At 47.3% G+C, this 24,968-nt stretch overlaps 1 protein-coding gene across 13 annotated transcripts in view; it reads right to left on the bottom strand.

Moving 5' to 3' along the window:
- The window catches only part of LOC144934642 (disintegrin and metalloproteinase domain-containing protein 11-like), a 114,170-nt gene that overhangs the window by 58,977 nt on the left and 30,225 nt on the right, over positions 1-24,968 (bottom strand). For all 13 annotated transcript variants that reach the window (XM_078860674.1, XM_078860676.1, XM_078860675.1 and 10 more), the window contains exons 4-14: positions 17,980-18,046; positions 16,941-17,023; positions 15,169-15,232; positions 13,179-13,239; positions 12,921-12,985; positions 11,135-11,206; positions 10,183-10,254; positions 4,423-4,589; positions 2,529-2,613; positions 1,769-1,859; positions 545-599 (exon numbers count right to left, since the gene is read on the bottom strand). In XM_078860674.1, coding sequence (XP_078716800.1) covers positions 545-599; positions 1,769-1,859; positions 2,529-2,613; positions 4,423-4,589; positions 10,183-10,254; positions 11,135-11,206; positions 12,921-12,985; positions 13,179-13,239; positions 15,169-15,232; positions 16,941-17,023; positions 17,980-18,046 — 882 coding nt within the window. The remainder of the gene's footprint in view (positions 1-544; positions 600-1,768; positions 1,860-2,528; positions 2,614-4,422; positions 4,590-10,182; positions 10,255-11,134; positions 11,207-12,920; positions 12,986-13,178; positions 13,240-15,168; positions 15,233-16,940; positions 17,024-17,979; positions 18,047-24,968) is intronic.

The raw sequence follows: 24,968 nt of genomic DNA, 5'->3' as shown, positions 1-24,968 counted from the left end.
TGCACGCTGCACACTGAGCGCTGCACGGTGCACACTGAGCGCTGCACACTGCACACTGAGCGCTGCACAGTGCACACAGCATAAGGTGGACAAGTCCACGACGATGACGACGATGACGACGATAACGACGATAATGATGATAACGATAAGTCGAAAGGTATAATTGAGGAGCATAAGTATGTAATGTACCAGGAATATTTTCCTTAAACCCCATGCTTACAGACGTAATAATACTACTACACTGCACACATCTTCTGAGAGGTCCCTTTCCATCATGCGGATATGCAAATTGGAATCATAAGTTAGGAGGGGCAGAGATGAGAAAATAGTTGGTAACATTTGGCATCAGAGTTAGATGAGCATCTACTCGAGTCTGCAGCTAGCAGAGACCAGAAAATAATGAATACTCCTTTGCATATAGAAGGAATCTATAAGGTGGACCTGAAAAAGCCCAAACATTATCATCAAGCCCATTGTTTATTTTATTAAAACAGCCTCCACGAATCTGACCCTGTGCCCACAGAACAAGGGCAGTGCCACTCACCCAGTGACTTCCATGATGCAGCCGTACCAGATGTCGGTGCACTGGCAGCCTCCTCCTGCAGCACAAATCACGCAACCCGGAGCGCGCACGCAAACCGAGTCAACCAAGCACAGCCATCTACTCCTTAAAATAATAATAACAATAATCATGTTATTATACTGACACATGCATTACGTTGCCCCCGTAACTTAACAAAATGTCTCAGAGCACATTTGTCTAGGGGACCCCCGAATGGAAGTTTATCCCCGTGTGGCACAAGGTGGCACAAGGTGACTCAGCTCTGGCCCGCACACGGCACCACGGTGGCTAGGAGATGTTAACTCCCTCGCCTGGTATACAGGAGGTCGTGGGTTCTGAAAAAGACCTACACAGCTCAGTGGGCCTTACCTGGTAAAATAAAAATAGTAGTAAATAGTTATACTCTTTGGTTCTTTCGGTAAAGTCACGTAGGTATAAAATAAAATAAATCACGACGTTTCGGGCGCAACACAAGCGTCCATCATCAGGTGGGAAAGCACGTGGCCTGCTGCTGCTGAGGCAGACTGATGGACGCTTGTGTTGCGCCCGAAACGTCGTGATTTATTTTATTTTATACCTACGTGATTTTACTGAAAGAACCAAAGAGTATGGATTCCTGCAGTCACGAAAGCTTCAAATCAAGATAGTAAATAGTTATATAGTCGGCCAGTAGGCGGCGGTGATTGTGATCTCAACTGAGGTGTGATTTGCGGAGTCATTTTTTTTTATTTGGAAAATATAGACCATAACGCTGGCACAAAATTGCCTGCTAATTTCGAATGACATCCTGGGGCATTTTACGTACACTTTTGAGTGAAGCAGACAGATGATTAAAACCCACCACAGTATTAACCAGATTCGAACCACCTTAACAAGCGCCGCTGGGCGACAGTTTACATAATATACATATCATGATCAATATATCAACTGTGTTGGTTCATTTACAGTCACACTTAGGATGAGCAACAGGGATGGTGTTGGTTTAGCTGGCAAAGCAATCACCCCCATTTCCAGATCATCCTCCACCAACACTTTGATGCCGATCTGCTTTTGTACAATGCCATGAGACAGGATGTAGCTGGTTCCGAAATACAAATTGAATTGTAAACAAATTATCGTCCTGTCGTCATAGCAGACACTCTGAACTTTGCTTTGGGAAATGGGACACTTGTTTAATGATGTGAATATTGAAAGAGAGAAACTCACTTGCTGCTGCTTTAGAATTGTGCCACAGCATACCAAGGTTTTGCCCGATGCCTTGGGCCAAAGTCACCACCATGGCTCCGACATTCCCATACTGAGGTCACAAACAATGCAAGTGTCCACAGCAGGCACACGTAGACAGCGTAAACCACCACGAGCACATCACGCGTTTGCTGCAGTGTGGAGTCAGGCAGCAGCATTCACTTGGCATGCACGAGGGTTGTTAACTGATAGGTCTGGGACTGGTGACCGGTCGGCACATGTGAACGTACAATCAGGACTGCGGACTAAGTCAGCGCGCGGTTCATTTGCCCTCGTGTCTCCGCCCGCTAACAGGTAGAGGTGCAGCCCTGCAACTGCTTGCTCATGCCGCTGCTGGCAAAAGGGTCTCCACTAGAGAAAGCTCCACAGGGTAGTTGGTCTACTCATCGATTCTGAGGAGGCATTTTGGAAGAGGTGGGCGTACCCACACTTTACCCCACCACACACGACCTGCTGATTATAGAGTCGCCGGGGTGAACCCAGGTACACTGCTGGTGGACGGGGGCGGTGGTGATGGGGATTTAAGAAGCGTGCCCTGTGCTTTAATTGTCGAGCCGGGAGAACTTAGTCAGAGGTTGCCTCAGCCCACCTTCCCTCGAGGGCCGCTAAAGTGAGTATCGCTCCGTGAGAAGTAAACAGGAGTCGTCGTGCGGAGACAGTGACCGCTGCTTTCCACACACAACTGAGGGCCGTGCACGCGAAGGCATCTCACGCCGCTCACCTCATTGACGCCACCGCCGCGCTGCAGGGAGCACACCCCACCGAAGTAGGCCACGCCGCTGTGGCTGCTCTCAAACATCAGCCCGCTGTGCCGACACAGCACAGTGCGCAGAACAAGGTCGATGATGAATCACACTTGTATTTAACTCGTTTAATTCATTCATAAAGTTGTACAATATACAAAAATGATGGACGTTTGTGTTGCGCCCGAAACGTCGTGATTTATTTTATTTTCTACCCACGTGACTTTACCGAAAAAACCAAAGAGTATGGATTCCTGCAGTCACGAAAGCTTAATATCAAGATTATACAAAAAGTACATTAAAAAAATAACTTGACTATGGAATTCCCCTCCCTTCTGCGCAGCGCTGGCTTCATGGGGTACGAGTGCGTGAGGGATGCGTAACGCTTCTGTGCGTCTGTTTCTGTGTCCCTCTGTGCACGTCTCCTCGGTGTCAATGTGCCCACGTTCACAGGGAGGTCTGCAACTCGTTTGTTATCCCACCTCACTGGCGTAGCATGCTAGTCACATCAATTGCTATTGAAACAAACAGAAATAAAAATGCCCTGAAACGTCTTCTATTTTTTTCTTAGTAAAGCTGCCACTCAAATAGGAACATAAAGCCCTTCCACAGATGTAAAACTGAAGCAGCAGAACAGGAGAGTTCACGATGTACTCTCCACATCCATGTCACGGAACAAGCCCAGCGCCCTGGCTCTTAACTCGCAGCTGTTTCACTACTCACCGGCTACGGCGAGGCCAGCACTCAAATACTCGACACAAAAATACTAAATTTCGATCTAAAGCTTTCGTGACTGCAGGGATTCATCTTATTTGTGCTTTCGGTAAAGTCACGTAGAAGGGAAGTAATAAAATAATAAAAATAAAACATAATAAAATAATTCTCACGACGTTTCAGCCACAAAGCAAGCAGCCGTCCTCAGGTGAAGACCAGGTCTGTCGGGGAGACAGCATCGTGAGAATTATTTTATTATGTTTTATTTTTTTTATTTTATTACTTCCCTTCTACGTGACTTTACCGAAAGAACCAAGAAGACAAAAATATTAATTATGGTGAGTAATGAAGGCCGGGACATTTCGGAGTCAGATTAAAACTGTCATGGGCCAATGGAAGGCGGTGTCGGTGAAACGCCGCATTGTGCAAACTGGCACCGATCGACAGCATGCACAGCGTGCACAGCGTGCACAGCATGCACTGCCGTGACAGATGACGCGGGCTCCATTCCCCACGGGCGTCCCGACAGAGAATACGGCGCTCGCTTGCCGCGTGCAAGGATTCACGTCAAGTAAAATCATCACCGCTACAAGACACTGAGAGACATGAAGAGAGAAGAAAGAGAATGACGATGAGTAAAAGAAGACCGGCGGTGACATTTGCGAGCGGCCCACGGCGAGCGGCCCAGGTGAGGAGCGCCGCTGTGGGCATGTGCCGTGAGCCAGGGGGCTTCCGTGAGCCAGGCTCGGTTCCCGCACGCTCCGTGTGCCTGCATGCTCAAAACAAGCAAACCCTGGACCAGTTTTGGCACACGGTGTCTCATCAGCAGTAAGGCTTGCTTTAATAAATGGCTGTAAACTGCAAGATGTTATAAGCAAGGTCCCTCACTTTAAGAAATGGGTCATCTTTAAGATGGGTTGCGTAAGAAACACTTATTTTTCACGTGGACAGACAGGCATATGAAGGAGACGAATTGTCTGCTTTTCTATGTTGGAACTTATACACCCCACAACGATGTGCATGATTATTTTGTAATAATAATGATGGGCGTTTGTGAAGGGTATTACGGCAGAGAATGTTGCCAGGTCATTACGTGTCCGAACCCAAACAATGAATCGTGAATCGTCACGGGAGTGGCAGCAGCGTGGCGCCACTCACGAGAGCAGGTGCGCCGTGTCTCCGTCGGCGCGCGGGGACTGCCGCCGATACTTCATGAAGGCGCGCAGCGTCTGCAGCGGATCGGTGCTCACAGTGATGCGGTTCTCGTCTGTCCAGGTCTCCATGGACACCAGCACCACCCGCGTATTCAGCTGCTCCTTGTAGATCTACCACACGGACACGTGCAAAGACAAACAATCCCCAGCATTGCCTTAACAGACTGTTGGGGCAAGTGCTGTTAGCGAACACCTATTTGTATGCACGATTAACTTCTTTCGCACCGTACGTAGCCAACCGTGCTAACCAGAGGTGCCGGTACGACACGCGAGGGAATATGTGGCCAGCGCCACGCCGGGCACCAGGCCGGGCACCACGCCGGGCAGTGCGTACAGTGCGTGCGGTGCGTACGGTGCGTGCGGTGCGTACGGTGCGTGCGGTGCGTGCGGTGCGTACGGTGCGTGCTGTGCGAGCGGTGCGTGCGGTGCGAGCGCGGCTCTCGGCGGGGAGCCCCGCGGTGCGCTCGCTCTCCTCACGAGCCACAGCCTGGCCCTGACATTCTTTCTGTTTCATGTTCAATTTTAATTATCAAACCATCCGGCCTGTCACTGTTCACCAAACATCCGGCCGTCAGCGGGGTACGTAATCGAAGGTCCCAGCAAATCACTATTTATGCGTTACCTGACAATGCGATGAACACCTTGTTCATTTGCGCATCAATCTGAGTACATGTTTGCTCACCAGTCCTAATCTTATTTCGATGACATCTCTTACTGAAGTGGTAATCTCTATGCAAAAATACAGCTCATTGGGATTTTGTTATAACGGTATTTTCATTTGTATTCAGACACTTTCTGCACTTTGATTCATTTGAGAGGTTCAAGGGATTTACTTCAAAGGGCAGCAGCTACTTTCCCAGGTGTGCAAAGAGCTTCTCATCTGAAGATAATTTTGTTTGCAGGGGGTACAACATTTATGTTTCGCTAGAGATCCACAGAAAAATGCTCCACTAGTTTTGTGATTCTGTCAAAGTCAATGATTGATTCATGTTCACGAGACACACCGGTGCCCTGACTGTGTGCAGATGTAGTGACAATTGCTATTAAGAAACAATGAAGGCAATTATAGGATTCAAGATCTTGACATATATTCAAGAAGCCAGGTCGGGTGACACGGTTACTCCGACTTCCTGGATTTTGCATTGATGATGTTTGACGCAGTTTCAAATGCATCGTTATCCTATCTGATTTCTAAATGTGGCTGTGAGAATTTGTTCTTAAACTCACCGGTGACAATAAAACCATAATCACCGGCATGCTGAACGCATCTACGTAGCAGAATAATTTGTTAGGCTGTGTTAGGTGGTCAAATCATTCCCTGGCCTAACTCAATTTCTATTATGTGTCAAATCATGTTATTGAACAACGTATTTTAATATTCTTTACAAAACACAATTGTCTTGCCTCACGGCAGATGTGGAGCGTGCGTTCACAGGAAGTTCCTGTTTTTTGATGCTAATGTTGGTCACGTGACCAGGAAGTGACGATGTTAGATTTCCACTGTACCACGCGGGCGTCAGCCATTACACAGATAAGTCAAGATGGCGGCACGCATCGCATCTCAGTGAGACCACAGCCGCACTTGTCCATTGTGGGAGCTTAAGAAGCATTATCTGTAAGTTGTTTATATTCCTATAATATTGGAAATGCTGTTGTAATGTTGGAATGACCGTTATAGCAATGTAAATGCCTTTATGGTGCCGTTAAGTTGTTGTAGTAAATACGAGGCCTAGTTAGTAACGAAGCCTGTGACTTTCCTTATTGTGGATGATACTTGTGATTTAGTAGGTCGAGTCAGACTTGTGCCTATGTTGCGATCCTGAGAGTGATGACGAAGTATCTCATCCACAGTTTAGTGTTAAGTGTAATGCTGTACATTTGGGGTGCAGTGGGATGAATACACTATGTGCCTGTATGCAACGCACCAGCTTGTGCCTTTGTCTAGTTGTTCAGGGGTAATGTGGGGGCCTGGTCCTTCCGGGATCTATTGTTATCTAAGACAATGTTCTGATGCTGTGGTGTTCATTGTGTGGGTGTTTCCGGATTATAACAGATGCTGTATCTGTGTTTTCTCACCAGTTTTACTTGTTACAATCAATAAATGACGATCGGAGTTGGACGGTCATCCTGGCTCCGAGGGTTTATTGAACACATGGTTATCTACTCGACTAGCGGTGCAACGCAGCGCACAGCGAGGCCGAGATAACAATTAAACCCGTTATAAATATTTTAAAATGCTAAGCATAGCTTTCCACATGATAGACTCAATGCCAAATTAGGAGTTGAGATCAGAAACATCTTTCCAGCCCGAATTCTCAAAGTAAAATTACAAGATGAGAGATGTGAGCGCTATTCAGCGAGGACCTCTGAAATGTGCAAAACCCCGACACTGAAGTGTCTCTAAGAATGCATTCTATTTACACTTCAGCCTGGCACCGATAGCGCAGCTCTGTGCTTTACTGGGTCCAGATGGTGCCTCACACTGCTCACGAGGCATTAATGGCTTATTTTTGTGGCTAAATGTAATTATCTGTGTCCAGCTTATAGTCACAGGGATGGCACGAGACGTTACTCTTGGACATCGGACCCAATGCACGTCCTTTGGATTGCTAACAAGGCTCGGCTGCGTGGCTTGCTACCCAACGGACCGCTACCAAACGTCACCGTCTCAGCGGTGGGTCCGCACTTGATGAGAGCAGCACACGCGAGCCTGCCCCCGCCACCCTCGGGCGCTGCGTAGTGCCAGACTTGAGTCATCCCAGCGCAGGCACCGTGCGCTAATGGAGCGCCATCTCGGAGCTACCAAGCACACCGTGCCCCGTCACTCTACTTGGGAGCAACGTTTGCTGACAGTAGTCGTGCCACATCGCCCACGAGACAGCCTTGACATTTGTCGATCTCATGGAACAGCTTGTTACTGTGTCGGGCGCACATCCATTTATCAGTCGGTAGGGAAACAAAAGCCCCACAGATGTATTCCGAGATGATAACACTCGCGCACTACGTAAACAAATCCTTTGATGCTCGTGACGTTGTGTGTGCTTTACAAAACTCTTGACCACAAACCCCTGAAGAAACTCTCTTGACACAAACTCTCATTGCGGTGTGTGGGCACATGCGATGGATGCTGTCCGCAGTCCAACATGGATGTCACGCGCAGTTCCGTCATTAGACTGACCTAAAATATTTTTGGGTAACCCTTTACTTCATTTTCCGGTAACCTTTTACTTCATTTTCCGAGCTGTCTATAGAGTTGGTTCCGAATAGCGACACGATTTTATAGTCGTATTCTGATTATATTGGATAATCTTTACGAGTCATCGTGACCCCCCATTACAGACAAACAGAGCTAATGCATTATTAATGCTTTCAACCTTAGTTGACAAGCGTTCTAAACATCCTAAGAAATTATAACGGCATGATACTTATTATTCTTATATTATTTTTCTTCAATAAACCATTAGTAGTGGACTTCTCACACAACTGTTATTTGTCAGCAGAGATTAATTTGTCACTTGTCTATTTGATTTTTTCACAATGTTCAATCAACTGACACAAAGTCGCTTTTGCAACACTCTAAACACAAACGAAGTAATCACGGAGTTGCCTGAGTAGCATGTGTTGTTAAGCTATTTCACGCAGGAATAAATACCCATAACACATTGCACGTGTGTGTCTTTGAGGGCAAAGGTGCCATATAAAATGTCCGTGTTTTGAGCATCGGTGTCTGTGTGCGGATGGAATAAATCGATTTGAGCTGAGATCCGGTGCTGGTGTTATGCTGAATTATATTGCAGCATACTGCACAGCTCGGGTGAGAGACCCAGGTTGACTTAGAAATGTCTGAGGTTGGTCTGGAGTGGAAAATGTGGCCACCCTAGAACAAAATAATAAATAAATTGTACTGATCAGGCTGTTAACCTTGAGACACCCAAAGTCAATGCTGCAAATAATTACTACATGGAGCTGCCCCCCCCCCCCCAGTTAAATTGTCTCAATACCTCAGTACCGGTTTGAGCACAGAAACATATCACATTGTTATTGTTCACATCATTAATTGGGATTACACAAGCAACAGCAATCATTGCCCCATGCTGGCACACCCGTGCCCGCTTGCTGGCCAGGTGCTGCTTGCTTGTGCCCACAGGGACAGCTACCACTGAGGCTGCCCTTTAAAAAGTGTGACACGAGGTGCGAAATGTGAAGCGCTGGGAGACGCCCGGCGTTTCGGGCGGCGCGATATCAAGAGCAAGTCGTCATTGTCGTTGTTCCTCGTTCTCCTGGGTAGGGGTTGCATCGACATTACAACTCCGACTTGGTTTCCCCATGCCGCGCGGCACACGAGCACGACCCACTGGCGCTGCTGGGCCCCCATTGTCGCCGATTCCGACGGGAAGTCTCCGTCTCGCTCACTTCTCGAAACTGCGATTTCATTCAGCGCAGAAAACAACGCCACGCAACTGTTTCTGCAGTGGCGCCCGTGTGGGAGCAGCGCCCCCTCGTGGGCCCTCACTGCTATACAGACACCAAGCGTCTCGTGCGCAGCAGCAGCAACGCAACTCAACTGGGGTTCTGTTCATCGGCGTTCTTCTTCATTGCAGGACCCGCGGGCCATTGGCGCCCCCTCGTGGCCTGTAGTGCGCCCCCTGACGTGAAACCCCCCACATCGTCATCACATCGTGCTGCTGTCAAACCCAATCGTTTCAAATGCGTGGCGACCTTCACTGATGTCTATCGGCGAAAGTGGCCCTCCTCTGAACATGAGTGAAGAACACTGTGTTAAATAATCAAGTTTTCAGAATCCATTCCTGGCTTTGTGAAAATCATAAACCGCTAACCGTTCCCTGCGGAACGTTCATCATGAAGGCACCGAGCACCACGCGCTGACGTACCAACCGCAGCCCTGCAATTGCCTGCTCACTCCGGCCACTGCTGGCAGGACGGTCTCCACGACAGGCGACTCTAGGCAGTGAAGGCTGCCAGTGGTAGGCCGTGGCCGCCGCAGACCAATGGTGCTATCGGTGACCACACTTCCACACTTTGACAAAGCACATTCAGCTTGGCGTGATTGATACGTGCAGCGTGAATAACCACAGATACGAATATTTTAAAAAAATGTAAGCACTACTTTTTTACTGAAAGATGCTAAACGCTTTAAATATCAGACAACTAAAAATCCAAGTTCAAATATTTTTTACAAAGTGACAAAGCGTGATTATGCATTGCCAGAAAAAAATATTTAAAGGTGAGATGATCATTTTAATATCACAGAAGAAGCCACATGCTATTCATGGACAAGCGGACTTCTCATCCTCCCATCTGTACCGTCACGCCAGGGCCCGAGGCGAGTTTGCGAGTTGGTGAGTTTGTGAGTTGGTGAGTTTTTGAGTTGGTGATGAGGCTCCTCCAGAATTCATGAATTAGAGGAGTGTTGAATCATGCCTGCAAGGAGCACTGCTAGCGACTCCTCATCTTGTATCCACATTCACACAATAGATGCACAAGAGGTATCGAGGTGTAGTGTCTTGGTGTACAGGTGACATGGTGTAGTGTAGTGGTGCGGTATTGTAGTGGGATAGAGTGGTGGTTTCGAGAGAATAACAATAAGAATATCACGAATAAAGGAAGAGACAAAACCCTCGTTGCCAGTGCACCAAGCTGCGGTGCTGGCCGTGTGGAGTCGCTCTCCGCGATGCGATCTCACCGCGTCGACCATGTTCACGATGGACTTGGCGTAGTTGTTGGTGAGGCCCAGTATTTGGCGATGCTTCTTGAACTGCACACGCGCGCACACAAACCAATCCACACACGCGTGCGACGCACTCGCGTCAGCGTGCACCATTCTAACAGCGACCGCCGTCACCAAGCGCTGACGATGTCACTGCAGTGCGAGCCGTGGGGCCGAGGGACTTGGTCGCTGTGCAGGGAGAGAAAATGCCACTTTTCCACATTTATTCACAATCTCACTCATTGATATATTCATGCCATGCATGTCCCTGATTTACTCAATTGGAATTAAATGGTCATGTACTGCCATTGTTCCATGTAAGGCATTACCTGAATAAACGAATCACAACCATGACGTTTCCACAAGTTATAGACTTGTAAATCTTACAATGCATTTGTAAGAGTTAATGGGAGCCATGCATGTCCACGTGTCGAAGCCATACAGACATGTGGACATGTTGGTTTGTGTGTGCGTGTCGTGGCTAGCTTTGCACTGGCAGCAACGTGGTTAGCGCATTGTGCGACAAAGCTTAGCTTCGATTATCATTAATGGCCAATGTCAGTGATATATATGTCTAAGCCAGTCCTGGACCTCCCCTAGGTCGACTCAGCCATAAATGAGTACATGGGTCAGTTAATACAAACATCAGAACTGGGGAGGCAAAGGCGGCCGGGCGTGGTGCTGGCCACCCATCCCTTCATGTGCCATGTTGGCCTTATAGGTGCTTGCAAACAGCACTAGCCCCAACTGTCGATTTAATTATTTTATTTTTGTTTATTTGTTTACCCAGAAAGCCTCGCCGAGTCTCGAGACCTTTTGAGGAGAGTCCTGCCAGGTGTTCGCAGTTGGGGGCGATGTTGCTGCTGTGTCTGGTCCCAACGGAGTGATTTGCAGGTTATTTTCCCAACTCTGGGTGCTGTGGACTCACCATGATGTGGTCATTCACTACGGTCAGCTCCACGTACTTCATCTCCATCTCCACTTCCCTGCGAACTCGCACCTAGAGAAGAAGAAATAGTGAGTCTCTATTTTCAAGACAGTCCGGTCAAGTTTCCACAGAAGGGGGTGAGAGGTTGCTACGTGTAACCCTCACTGAGTAATTGAGGTGATTTTCATCATCGGGATGTTTGGTCAACACCAGCTACATTGTGTTTGCGTTATTTTGAGCTTTTGGAGGAAACCGGAGAGCCCGGAGTAACCCCATTGCAGAACGGGGCGAGAGAATACAACTCCACTCAGATCGGCATTCAAAGCCGGCATCAAACTAGGCTCTTCTTGCTGTGAGACACACGTTTTAAAACACCCAGTGCCTCACCATGCTGCTCAAAGGATTACATTATAATGATAATATAATATTCTTTGGGTCTTTCGGTAAAGCCACGTAGACAGAAAAAATAACAAAAATATCACGACGCTTCGATCGCAACACAAGCGGTCATCTTCTCTGCTGAAGACGACCGCTTGTGTTGCGATCGAAACGTCGTGATGGCTTTACCGAAAGACCCAAAGAATATGAATTCCTGCAGTCACGAAAGCTTTAAATCAAGATAATATAATAATTATACGTCTAAATAATGCACTCTCATGTCAAACACCAAATGTCACCGCCACCACTCAGGGCTGTTGATTAAAATAACTGCTGCCTGAGGTGTAACAGGAGTGAAGTCTAAATATGCCACTTGCTCTTGTCCAAGGAGCCACCACCATTTTCCAAATGAACGTATTGGCAGTACACCCGTGCACAATATAAAAAAGGAATTTTTTTGACAATAATTCTTTATTTTCTCGAAATTCGCAAGTCAAAAAATCTTGTAGGGTGCAACAAAATCCGTGCTCGTGATGTCGGAGCAGTCGGGAGACGAAAGTCAGTAAAAAAAATCATTTTAGACTGTTTTATGAGGACTGGTGTGTTATGTTGCACTGGTGTACCAAAAACTACATCCAAATGCAGAATTGCCTCAAGAAATGAACACATTCCATGGAAAACTGTAAGTTCTGTCAGCAAAGTAGCCAATAAATGTCTCCAAAACAACCCTGACAACCAATCCATTACCTTCAACTCAACATCATCACAGCATCGCAATCCAGCACAGTTGCACTGTCATCATTGAGAACCTGTGAGTGTTCTGTCGGAAAGACAGCCTCTGTCTTTCCGACAGACCTGTTCTTCACCTGAGGACGGCTGCTTGCGTTGTGGCCGAAACGTCGTGAGAATTGTATTTTATTATGTTTTATTTTATTATTTAATTATTTTTATTATTTCCCTTCTACGTGACTTTACCAAAAGAACCAAGAAGATGAATCCCTGCAGTCACGAAAGCTTTAAATCGAAACCTGTGAGTGGATTAGTAAAATGTTGTGGATAAATGTGTATTGAAAAGATATCTGCAATGAAGGACATGATGGTTGGGAGCAAGGAGAGCGGGTGCTGGGTGGAGAGTGGAAATGCAAGGGAATGGGTGAGATTGTCAGACTCTAAACTTAGACTGGAGGAATCTGAGGGGCTATGAAGCTCTTTTTCACAGATGTCCACGATAAAGTTCAACATAATACTGGCACTAGATTTCATTACAAACCAATTCCTGCTACCCAAATGCATGTCATTTCCCGAATCCTAGGCGGGGGATGCGGCAAGACTGGATGGAGAGTGTAACCGAGGGCCTGGTGCGAGCACGGGGGACACGCGGTGTTTAGCAGTCACGGTGAACATTTACCTTGGCACTGTTGAGTAGGCCCACCCCCCCTGCACTCGTGTTCAGGCCTCCAGTCTGATCCAGCTCTGGATGAAGAGACGCGCAGCCACATCAGCAGACATCGAAAGTGAAAGTGTTCACACAACGTGGATGGGTGGGCATACCTGCAATTCACCAACTCGAGGTAAAGCAACTGAACAGACACATCACTGACAAGGGAATCTCGAAGAGTTCCTCATCTGAGCCCTTATGACATGAGAATAAGTACAAGAGACTAACCAGGAAGGAACGCCTGAACATCTTGGTCTGATCCTCGATAGACAATGTGTGGCTGTGCCTCCTGCACAACAAAAACAAGGACACGTGGGCACACACACGATATAGCCATTTGTGGCACATTAGGAATGGATCACTCTTTTAATTATGTCCTTGTGCAGCAAGGGAGTAAAGTGTGGTTCTGTGAAAGTCCTGATGTGCTGTGCAGTGCATCAATGCATGTGTGTACAGCAGCTTGTGATGACTGAGTCGGGCCTGTAGGTGGCTGGCAGGGTTATTGAATGACCGCACGGATATACCAGTCACATGGTTAATGGTGACTCGGGAGAAATGCTGTTTGTAACACACGTGCTGTTGCATTTTACAGAGTGACGGTGCTGTTCTTCACAAGATTAATATTAACCGAAACGTCGTGATTTAATTTATTTTAATTTTTTACCTACGTGACTTTCCCGAAAAAAACAAAGAGTATGAATGCTGGCAGTCACGAAAGCTTCAAATCTCGAATTAACGTTGAATCATAATTCACGATGAGGTTATTCCTGCACACGCTGCTGTCCGCGTGCACCACGGGTGGAATGTTCCAGAGCGTGAACCCCGTCAAAGCCCGGCCACTGATCTCGCCCTGCAGAGGGCGCCTCCGTCCTGCAACTCGCGTTCGGTGTGGTGCCGCACGTGCGTCTGGGACACGGCCATTGTCTGTCATTTCGAGGAATATACAGCTCTGGCGATAATGCGTGTAGTGCATACGGAGCAGTCTACACGGCACGCATGCCACGCTGTTTTGTAGTCTGAGGTGCAGTTGGACCATAATTAAATGCTATACAAATCCCAGTCACATGGCGCTGTAATATCTTGAGCGGTGATAACTTTGAAATGGACATAACAGTCACCACACCAACCTTGCTTTGAAGGGGACGCTGGTATTTATAATGTCCCCCAAAGCTGCCAGTGAATGTGCTGATGAGAGTCTGCTATACATTTTTTATTTAACTGTACTAATGAATGTGGCGATGCTCATAAAACGTCATGCAAATGAGATCATTGGATTGTCAAATATCTACGAGTTTCATGTTTCAAAGTAGGAAAGTGGCAGATAACGTGATATGGCAGCGTCAATGCTTCTAGATTTGAAGCTTCAATGCTGTCGAGTATATTAAATATTGATGTAAGGGTTCCTTTAGAGGGAGGGAGCTGTGCGGGCTCCGGGAAACATCAGAGGCATTAAAAGGTCACCGAGTATCCGTCACCAAATGGGAATACGGAACCTTCCAATGCGGTTTACAGATATTAATGGCTGGCAATGTTCATTATTGCGCTGCTAATTATTTATTTCGTTCTGTTGGCAAACTAAACGATGTAGACCACTTGACGCGAAGCGGAGTGTGGAGCCGAGCTAGCTCCTTGCGTGTGGACATCTGTAATTTGGCTCCTTGCGTGTGGACATCTGTAATTTGGCATAATTGTCTCGTAACAATCTTGTTGCTTCTTTACTTCCACAGGGGTGACTGTGTGCATTTTTTAAAATGCAGCATGGATTTATTTTAGTTCGAATATTTCTAATGTATCTGTCAGTGTCATTGACGAATGTAAAACGACTCTCATTTGCAATGAGGTGAGGTCACGAATGAGTGAATTGTCTCAACATGGACCATCGGACATCACCCTCGGGCCACGTAACCTGGACCTTAATCATAACCATAATCTAACAACCATTTGGTACAACTAATGAACTATGACGAAACTGTTTATATGAGAATAACTTTGAACTATTGCTATACAATACTTGTCCCATTGAGAAAACTGGTCCTTGCCATCGCATTATCCATTACTGGATCAGGATTGCCAACAAATGCTTTGTAAAGTGCAAAGTAGCGTGCTGCACATTACATTGAAAACACAAATCCCACGTGTGCCGCACGCCCTGCCGCCCATTGGGTGCTCTCCCCGGGGAGCGCGAGCAGCTCCGCACGGTGCGTGCGGGAGCACTCACCTGGGCGTCCGCGAGTCCCGCGGGCTCGATCAGGTACGTGTGGTTGCCGTCGTGAAACATCCCACTGCAGGGACAGCACAAGCAGGCACAGCCACGAGGCTGGGATTATCATCAGCAACAGCAGCACTGGCGCCACAGCAGCCATGGCGAATCCACTGCTGGATGAAGGCCTCCCCAATCTACCACCGCCTCTCACGATCCTGCGCTGCAACAATCCACCCGCTGCACGTGGACCGATCTCATCGCTCCATCTCCGCGGTGGGCACCCGCACAGACGCATTACATCCCTTGGCTGCCGCTCCGTTATATTTCTTGACCAGCGTTCATGATCCTTCTAGCCGTCACATGTCCTGCCCAAGCCAACCACTTTTATTAAGTTTGGATAATAATATCATTCACCTGTGTATGTTCTCTAATTTATGCGCTCCATTTTATATATATTTAGGTAATTACAAGCATGCATCTCTCTCCGCTTCTTTGCCCACTTTTCAAGTTTTCTCTATTTTTTATGAGTGACCATGTTTCTGGACCACTCGTGACACACACAATGATAACAAACAAGTTTTCAATCAGATGCTGTGATTATGGATAATTAAAATAAAAGTCCAAAATCGGCACAATAATGAGCACTGGCCAGTCCCGAATGCCGTTTGAAAAGTCTCAGTTCCTGAAATCTCACAGCACCTCGCCGTGCTTGCTTTGCCTCCAAGACAAAGACACTTGATCAGTTGACCATGACTGGGTGTGACCTTATGACCTTGCGATAAAGAGCCCAGTGCCCTGACGCCGGCCATTCACGTCACATCAAAGGTCAAGCGTTGAAAGTGTCTCCGTGATAAAACAAAGCGGGGCAGGGCGCCTCTCCGATGACGACAATGGGTGACGTTGCCTTTGTTTCACGATCAGAAAAAGGCCGCTATCCGGAATGGGCAGCAATCAGCAGACCACGCAAACAAGACACAACGCGCCCCGCCACCACAGCAACGTGCTCGCCGCTTAACAACCCGGCGTGAGCCAGGAAGCAATGGTCGCGCTTTGTATCCTCGCCGTCGCCAGGCGGTGATTCAGCACCAGGGCCGCTGCAGCCCTCTCCCTTCACGCAGCCGTTTGATGTTGTGTTATCAGCAGACACAGCCAGCCACACTTTGAATGCCAAATGAAAAATACATCAATCCCGCCCACCACACCTTTGTACAGAGCACATTTGCAGCAGCGGACAAGCCAAAGAGTGAGCCAGTGTGGCAGAAAAATGCTTTTTTCCAATTGACAATTAGTTTTCAAAATGAAAATGTGAAGGTCGTCCCCCATGTGAAGGCATAATGAAGTGATTACAAACAGAATAAAGCCAAACAACAAGATGCCATAAACCTGTTTCACTCATTACACCATCATGTTTTGTGGTCAAATTTGTAAACGTTTAAAACGAGCACGTTATTTCATCAAAACATTTAAATTGTTGTCCAATGACAACACTTTAAATATTTAAGGATGAACATGAAGACGTTGCAATTTAAGTGAAGACAGTCTAGCGTATGCAAATAGAATCGCATCTTCTATTAACATAAACTATAACGTGTTTTAGTTCATGCAACATTTCTGAAAATTATACCGATATACAAATGTCCCCAAAATAATTTTTGGATGATCCAAATACATATTTATCCATCATATATTTGAACATTTAAAATCCCAAACTCATCCCTGGTATCCAGAGTAGAAGTGGGATTCATTGTGTTTGCTGGCCGCTGACACCGTGTGCTGGCAGCACTCACTGCAGCCCATGGCACGTGGACACAGCAACGAAGGAGTCGGGGATCCCTCTCAGCTTGCCGTGGTAGTGGCACAGTTCACCGCCCTGCAGCAAGACGACCCAAACAGCACGATGATGGAGGAGGCTCACACCACAAAGAAGCACAGCTACTGAAACGTCTCATACAGAGAGCACCTCTGAGGCATTTAGACATCACATGTAATTTAGTACAGCCTCAACAGCGTGCTGCCATATGAGCCGGGCGTATGGAGGGCAGACACTTCTGCCCTCGCGACTGGGCACAATGCGGTGCGAGTATTAAGCACTTGCACTGACAAGTGCCTCTGTGTCTCATGAATGGCAGTGTCCACCGACAATCTTCAGAAAGGCGTTGGTTTAACTTGACCGACAAGCACTATCGCCCTGAGGACCGCACGTGGATTCGTCTGAACTGATCCCGGCGTCAGTGAGGTGGGGTCCAGGTGACTGTGCCCACACGGCCTCTCTCCTGCCGCAGGTGGCATGCGTCTGGCTGCCCAGTCAGCGTGCCGAGTCGCGGGCAATGCGCCTCCTCCTCCACCACCACAAATTGGTCCCTCCACGTAAAAAATAAAAGTGTGCTTTTTTACACATCCCATGGGGCACATTAAGACTGATCAATCTGTAAAGGAAAACATCATCAATGAAGGCAGTGGGATCAACATTGCTTCTTTGTACCAACCTAGATTAACGACCGCGAGGGGCATTGGCGCTTGATGGATCGCGCCCAGATCACCGCAGTTCGTGGACACGCCATGCTGACCGCACGCTCTGCATTTTGAATGAACGGTCTTCACACGGGTGGAACACAACACCCCGAGTGGCTCCACAGTTGCGTGGAAATTGGTAAACCATTGCCTTTGGTTGACAAAAGTACCTGTGTGCATCAGGAGACGTGTACACGCGGATTTCAGCAGCAGCTCACGCTGAGAAGCAGTGGCCGCCTCATCTGGCTTGTGTGTGGCTTGTGTATGACCCCATGTACATGCACAATGTGAATACAAATGCATTGAGTGTGTCACCTGCTTCTCAACGGGTTTCCCATCTTCATCAAAATGCCGTTCCAGATAGCCCAGGGCAAGGAGGTCACTGCGAACAAGAGCAGCGTTATGAATGTGACACACTTGAATGTGCCGGGTTGCCAGTGTTCACACATCAGGAGGGACCTCTCGCAAGACCAGCGGAAGCTCATCAAGCTCTGTCTTGAGAGCTACCGGTCAAATGTGAGCTCGAGTGCCCAGTGCACCTTGTGATGTAAGGGTTGTATTCCAATTAGTCATTCTGGAAATAAATAATTGTTTCTTAAAAGCGTTATTAACCTTGACTGGTTGTACATCCGGGTGGCTCGGTGGTAGAGTGAGTGGCCCACAAACGGAATGTTGCATGTTCACATCCAGACTGGGGGGTTGACTCAGCCCAATATCATCCCTCCAGGGTCGATAAAGAGAGATAAAGAGAGTACCACTCGCCGCTCTGAGCTGCTAGGTTGGCCCCAATGCTGCTGTGGCATTCCTCCCCTGGGCGATAGCGCATCGCCCGGGTTGCGTGCCAGCGGACACATGGTCGTGGCGTGGCCGAGTTTGTGCAGCCGACAGATCCTTGCGCCCGCCCAGAGTCACGGTGATCTCCTGCTGCCTTAATGTCCTGCTCACAGTCCTGTGCCAGGGGTGGACATTCCACAGTGTTTATCCTCGGGACAACCGCTTTTGACACCCCCACAAAGTGGTAGGCTTCATCGGCCAGTCACACATTCCGAGTGGGCAGCTGAAACACTCTAAATGAGACCCCCGGTATAGAAGCAATATAGATTTCTGCTCAATGGGTCCATAAATAAAAAAAAATATCATGGTTACTGAGCTGAAGTCACATGACACAAATGGTGAATGTTTCTGACGCCCTCAGGACGAGTTCTTGAATTTGTGAGATTCGTGGAGTTGCCGAACCATGGAGCGTGGTTCAGTCCTCCAGAATCGGAGCGTGTTGAAGGCTGCTGTAAAGAAATGTAAACATTATATACTTTAATAGCTATATCTAGATGTGATTCCCAGTTAAATAAAATACACTGACTAACGTCTATATATGTAAATACTACGCTGTTATATTTTACTGTAATTATTCAATGACTTCTCAGCATAGCAATTCACTGCACCGTGTGAGACTTCGTGAGGCCTGGTCTTCTCTCGTACAGATGCATTACCGGCAAAGGCATCAGCAATGCGATCCACAGGACACATTAGCATCACAATGGATCACGTGGTCAACCAGACGTCGCACCTTCGCCTTGCATTCATGCGCACGGCACGGCCCGGCGGAGGTGCATTCGCCGCTCGTCCAGGAAGCTCAGGGTTCAAATGTTTAGAATCAGAATATTTATTTAGACTTCAGGAGGAGCTGTGAATCTCTTGCTCACAGATGTCCAATTAGGTTACACAGATGTCCAGTAGGACAAATGCCAGTGGCCGCCCTGGTTACTACTGCCGTATGTGCTAACCACAAAAGCACTACGTACTGTCTGCTTCGGTGGACGTTAACGATGCTGTGATGTAATTTTAAACGAGTAGGCCAATGTATCCCGGCATGACGGTAACAATCTGTCTAATTAGAAAAATTACACTGCAAATTACTCAATGGGATATCACACAAGAACATTGTCCCCGACTGTGAAACTATGTCTGTATGTTGAACTGCTTTTGCACCGTGTGTATCCAACCGTGCTCATCAGACAGTGTCTGTGAAACACAGCGCCTTCGTGATCGCCTTGCGCAGTAAGAATGGTGTGGATACTAAACGTAGATAGTTATGATTAAGATCCAGTATAAATGTGAATAGGATCGGATTCTATGTTTATGTGTGCACCCAGGCTCTCTGTAAAACACAGACAAGGCGAGGCATCGTGGTAAACTCCACTCTCGAACTCATTCTGAACATCACTCATCCACAGAATTTAATAGAATTTTCACTGCTGGTGTCAGGATTTTTCAATACACTTCCTTGAACCTCAGCATCGGTTTCAGTGCTGAGAAATGCCCCTGGGGTTGTAATAAACTCGCTCGAGGTGGCTGCTCTGCAGGCATGAGTAAAAATTTTCTGCAGCACCACCATCATAAATGTTTCAACGTGAAGGCATAAAAGATGCATGAGGGTCTGCAGCACACTTAGCGCTGGTCAATAATTACAAGCAGCTGAAACGACGCAAGACGAACACCAGAAACCTTTTCTAGACGTTATAAATGGAATAACAACAAAGGACAAGTCAAACGAATGCGACGAACTCCTCGGGTTAAGCGCACAATCCATACGCCAGTCAGAGGCACGCAGCGTCACCGCAGGCCACTCTCTCCGCCGCCTGTGTGAGCCACACTCCTTCTCTCTGCCACATCAAGGCCTTTCCCATGCACCAACAACATCGGGCTCCAGCATTCTTCTGCTCTAGTTAACTCCTCGGTATCTGTGGGTGCATTACCTCGATTGCGGATAAACCGTGCTTGTGGACAATTATATTTACATTATACCCGGGCACTGATTTAATTGCAGCACGTCCACAATAAGCGGTCTCTCGGTCCAGCGGCAGAGCGATCGCCGCTCGTTGCAAAGGTTTGCAGTATTAATCCGACAGTACGCCCTGGATATTACTGCGGTATGTATCAAGAATATATACTCTGCCGTCTACTTCAGAGTGGATGTTACAGATCCCCTGATGTCATCCAAGACAAGCAGGCCACGGTTCAATTAATTCGAGAATACACACAGAAATCATTGCCCCCTATAGGCAGACTAATGCCTGCTTGCAGGCTGGTGCTAAGTTGTGACGCAAGAGATAGTTACCACTGGGGGAGGCATTTTAATATTTGAGATGTGATGAGATGTAAGGTGATTTGAGCTGCTGAGGAATTTAAGCAAGCACCTTATAAATGAAAAATATTATTATAAAAATAGACTCCATAAGTGAAAACAACGAGACAATAATATAATTTGTCCAGGAAAGTCCCCCATGGGGTGGTATACTTAGTCATGGTTCAGCTTGGCTCTGACTCAAATGAGCTGGCTCGAAGCCAGCTCTGAGCATGGTCCCAGCTCAGGGGACTTTGGAAGCAACGGAGCGGCTGAAGCCCGAGCTGATCCACGACAAAGAATATGGCCCCGATAGCCTAGAAAAGTACAAATTCACAAAAGAGGGAGACATCAGGTAGGACTGCGACAAGGGCCAGAGAAACTAAAACTACAAATCTTACGCAGGCACGTTGTAAACACCCAGTCGTGCACGAAAGCAAATGATGTTGTGCTCCTGTTGCGAGAAAAATGGAACATTTTAATGCAATGCACAACGCCATGATCAATCAAAAATGTGTGCACGGCGATAGTTGAGCTCATAGGCCCTCTTCCAAGGAGACATCTCCAGTCCCCTCTTGGGGAACGTGGCTCGATGGCGTCATCCACGTTCAACAACCGACAGGACAAATGCTCATAACCTCGGCCAAAAAATATTAAATATTCACAACGGCTGACAGAATCCTATTGCAAGTTAATTTCCCTTCCAGCACCCTCCTCTGCAGGAAGCAGCATGCTATGTATGGTGCCACTGCATTTAATCATCCACAGCTGCCATTCAGTTGTTATCCAACACTGCCCCCTCCCAATATCCTCTTTCCTAGGGCGTTTCACACTCATGGGTGTTTCAGTTAACTACGTTACGGGAACCATCAATCACTTCCGTGACATGCAGCTGGGGCACCTGCCCCGCTGCATCTTTAAAAGAGATTTCGAATCTTCAGAACACGAATGCTCTTTTTATCGGTTTAATGTGTTTTTCCATCACAGTGAAGGTGGATATCCAAATTAGCTGCTCCCTATATACTAACACCAAATTAGGATTCCATGGAAAAATGTGATACGATCTTTTGAAAGGTTCCCACCTAACCTTAAAGGGTTTTATTTCCTGAATTAAATTCTCAACACGGGCTCAGTTTGTGCAGTGTGCATGTTCTCCTCTTGTCCTGCACGGGTTTCCACCGGGTTCTCCGGTTTCCTCCCATCGCTAAAATAATGTAACCGATATTGACCAAATATCCCAATTCTGAAAATGCATTTATAAATTACTCAATTGGGAATAAACGGCAGCAACATTACCTCCAACTGAAAACACTTGGCAGGACCTTCCTTAAAATCAGTCTAGGGACTCTGGGTAAATAAGTGGGATGATAATAGTAAACAAATAGACAGTGGTGTACGACTTGAGGTTTACTACGTGAATCGTGCACAAGTTTGCATAAACGATCGTTGCCTGTTTAGACGAGTCTGAGTACTGTTGAAGGCCTCTATAATAAAATGTCAAATACGGCTCCAATTATTTGAGGCTCAATTTTCTGGGAATGTGATTATCTAGGTCAAAACCGATCCACCAGACCCAATTACCCACATCTGATCACCAGAGCACAAATCTATTGTCAGTGAAGATACAAAAACATTTACATTTAAATCGCCTACATTTTCCTCCTTTTAACAATTTAAAATAAAGCTCATTATTAACCAATACATTCACAACACTACAATTAAACAATTAAAATAAATTTCTGAGATATTTTTTCGAAGTCATGTAAAGTTGCGTTAAGGTATAACTCCCAATCAAACGGAACCAGGAGACAACACAACCGTCGCCGTGTTGTGAACATGGTGAAGTGCAATCTGTTCTCCACCACCACCACCACCATACCCACCACTGCCTATAGGAGGCACGGACGCTCCTATTAGCGTAGTGTAGTCTCCACGTAGCGGTATGTGCTGAGTACACAGGAGGTGTGAACACGAGATAGTCAGCAACTCCTGATGCCATCGGGTGGATTACCAGACCCAACAAAGAGGTGTATTGTTGTGTCCATTGTTTTCCAAATGAATACAAAATTAAGTTGTCACGTGCTGAGATCATGGCCCAAGCTCTGCAGGGTTTGCCGCTTGTTGCAAGAGGTTCGCGGTTGAAATCTGACAGGACTCCCTGGTTATTACTGCACGTGTCTTCACGGTAAAATACGTGTTGTCTGCTTCACAGTGGACGTCAGAGAACCCGGTGATGTCATTCAATAATAGCAGGCCATTGTGTGCCGGCATCATGGTCTAAATTTGAAAAAATACCTGTAAATGACTGAATTGGGATGGCGTGAGTGGGTGGATTTTTACACTAATGCAGAGGAAGGTCGTGCTGAATTAAATGATTTATTACGCAAAGTCGCTTCAAATATGACGTTTCTTTACAAAAAGTGACGGTAAAAAAATATATACGCAGCACAGTGCTACATCCGTGCTTGACGTCACTGCAAAAGAGCCCCCCCCCCCCTTCATTAATATTCATGTCGTCGTGGAAATGTACACAAACGCACAAGAAGATCGCGCGCTCCACATGCTGCACCCCTCCACAATAACCATGAGGGGGCTACGTCACTCCACATGCCGCACCCCTCCCCAATAACCATTAGCGGGTGACGTGACTCCACATGGGGCACCCCCCCCCCCCTCATTAATAATCATGAGCTGAACAATTTTTTCTCTAGAATATTTCAGATTTACCGCAATATACACCCATCCCAAAAGAAAGTTCGTCGTTTAAAGGTCCACGTGTCACCAACCAGAGGCGCACACGCGGCGATCTCCGTGGCCGCGAGCAAGTTGGAGCGCTCACGGACACGGCGCATGCTCTTCTTGATCATCCGAGCCGTTGTCAAAACAATGCGTCGTGCCATGCCCCGTGTGAATTGGTGCAGTAGATAACGATGCGGCGCTGGGAACTTATCACTCTGCAATTGTGTTTGCAGACCTTGTTTTGGCCCACGTGCAAGCTGATGGGTGAAGCGGGGCGCGTTGCAGTGGTGGCAGGGGCGCGAGTGAGGAGGGAGGGCGCGAGTGAGGAGGGGAGAAACGCGGCGCGAGGAGTCAGAAGCGCCTCTGGGCAGGCGCGCTCTGCGCGTGCACCTCCAGTCCCATCGTCTCTCTGTGTCATTGTCTGTGTCTCAAGTGTCTGTCACATTGTCTCCGTGTGTCTCTCTCTGTCTCTGTGTGTATGTGTCTGTCCATTCTGATTCGCGTATCTGCTTCTTTTGTCTTTCTGTGTCCCTTGTGTATCTCTGTGCCTCTGGAGTCTGCTGCAGTAATGTACCGTGGAGATCTTTCGGTTCAGAATCAGAATCTCCTCGAGAAATCTGATGAGCTATGAAGTTATTTTTCACAGATATCCATAATTCTCAGAGATAAGTCTGCGTGTGTGGTTATTATGTACCCATTGTTTATAATTAGTGTGCCACTTAAAGGAACGAAACAGGTGGACTTCACAAATCTGGCTGTCGCCTGATGAAACTAGATGGCTCTCCAACACACCGGTGTGCTGTACTAGTGACGAATTGGCATGTTCTGTTTACGTGACAACCCTTACTACAGTAGTTTGCTGCGTCGGGTGGTGGCGGGTTTAACGACATATATATTTACGCGTTCTAACCCAAAAAAAACCTCGATTATGCACTTAATGTTTATTTAACAAATCAGTATCCTTTTTGTGGTGCCTGATTTACGATTTTGCAAGTCGGCAGAATAACAATATCCACGCATTTTTGGCAAAAAAAATCTGCGGAATCTCTTGCCATTTTTGATAATTCTTCATTTTTTCTGTTGAAAAATGGCAACAGTGGGCCTTCTGCCAAAACCCGTGCCGTCTTCACCTCCGAGACGACAACGGGAGTGGCTGGAGGCAGCGACAAACATGACGTTCTCCACGTCGTCACACACATCATCATCTCCATCGCCCTCGGCATCATCCATGGCTGTTGTGCAATCAGCAGACAGGTCTTATACAGTATTTGCCCACCACGTGGGTAGAGTGCAGTGTCCCCTCTGCCACGTGACACCCTTCTCCGGGGCCGCGCTGCCGTCACCGTGGCAAGGTATGGCCGCTGCTGCCCTTCCTCTGCCTCTTTCTGCTTATCGATGGCAGCAGCAGCAGCAGCAGCCCCTGCTCCATCTTAGCCATCGT

This window comes from Lampetra fluviatilis, chromosome 10 (genome assembly GCF_964198595.1).
Source record: "Lampetra fluviatilis chromosome 10, kcLamFluv1.1, whole genome shotgun sequence".
In the NCBI taxonomy this organism is placed as follows: Eukaryota; Metazoa; Chordata; class Hyperoartia; order Petromyzontiformes; family Petromyzontidae; genus Lampetra; species Lampetra fluviatilis.
The sequence above is the reverse complement of the archived record's forward strand: the minus strand, read 5'-3'. Positions and strand labels throughout refer to the sequence as shown.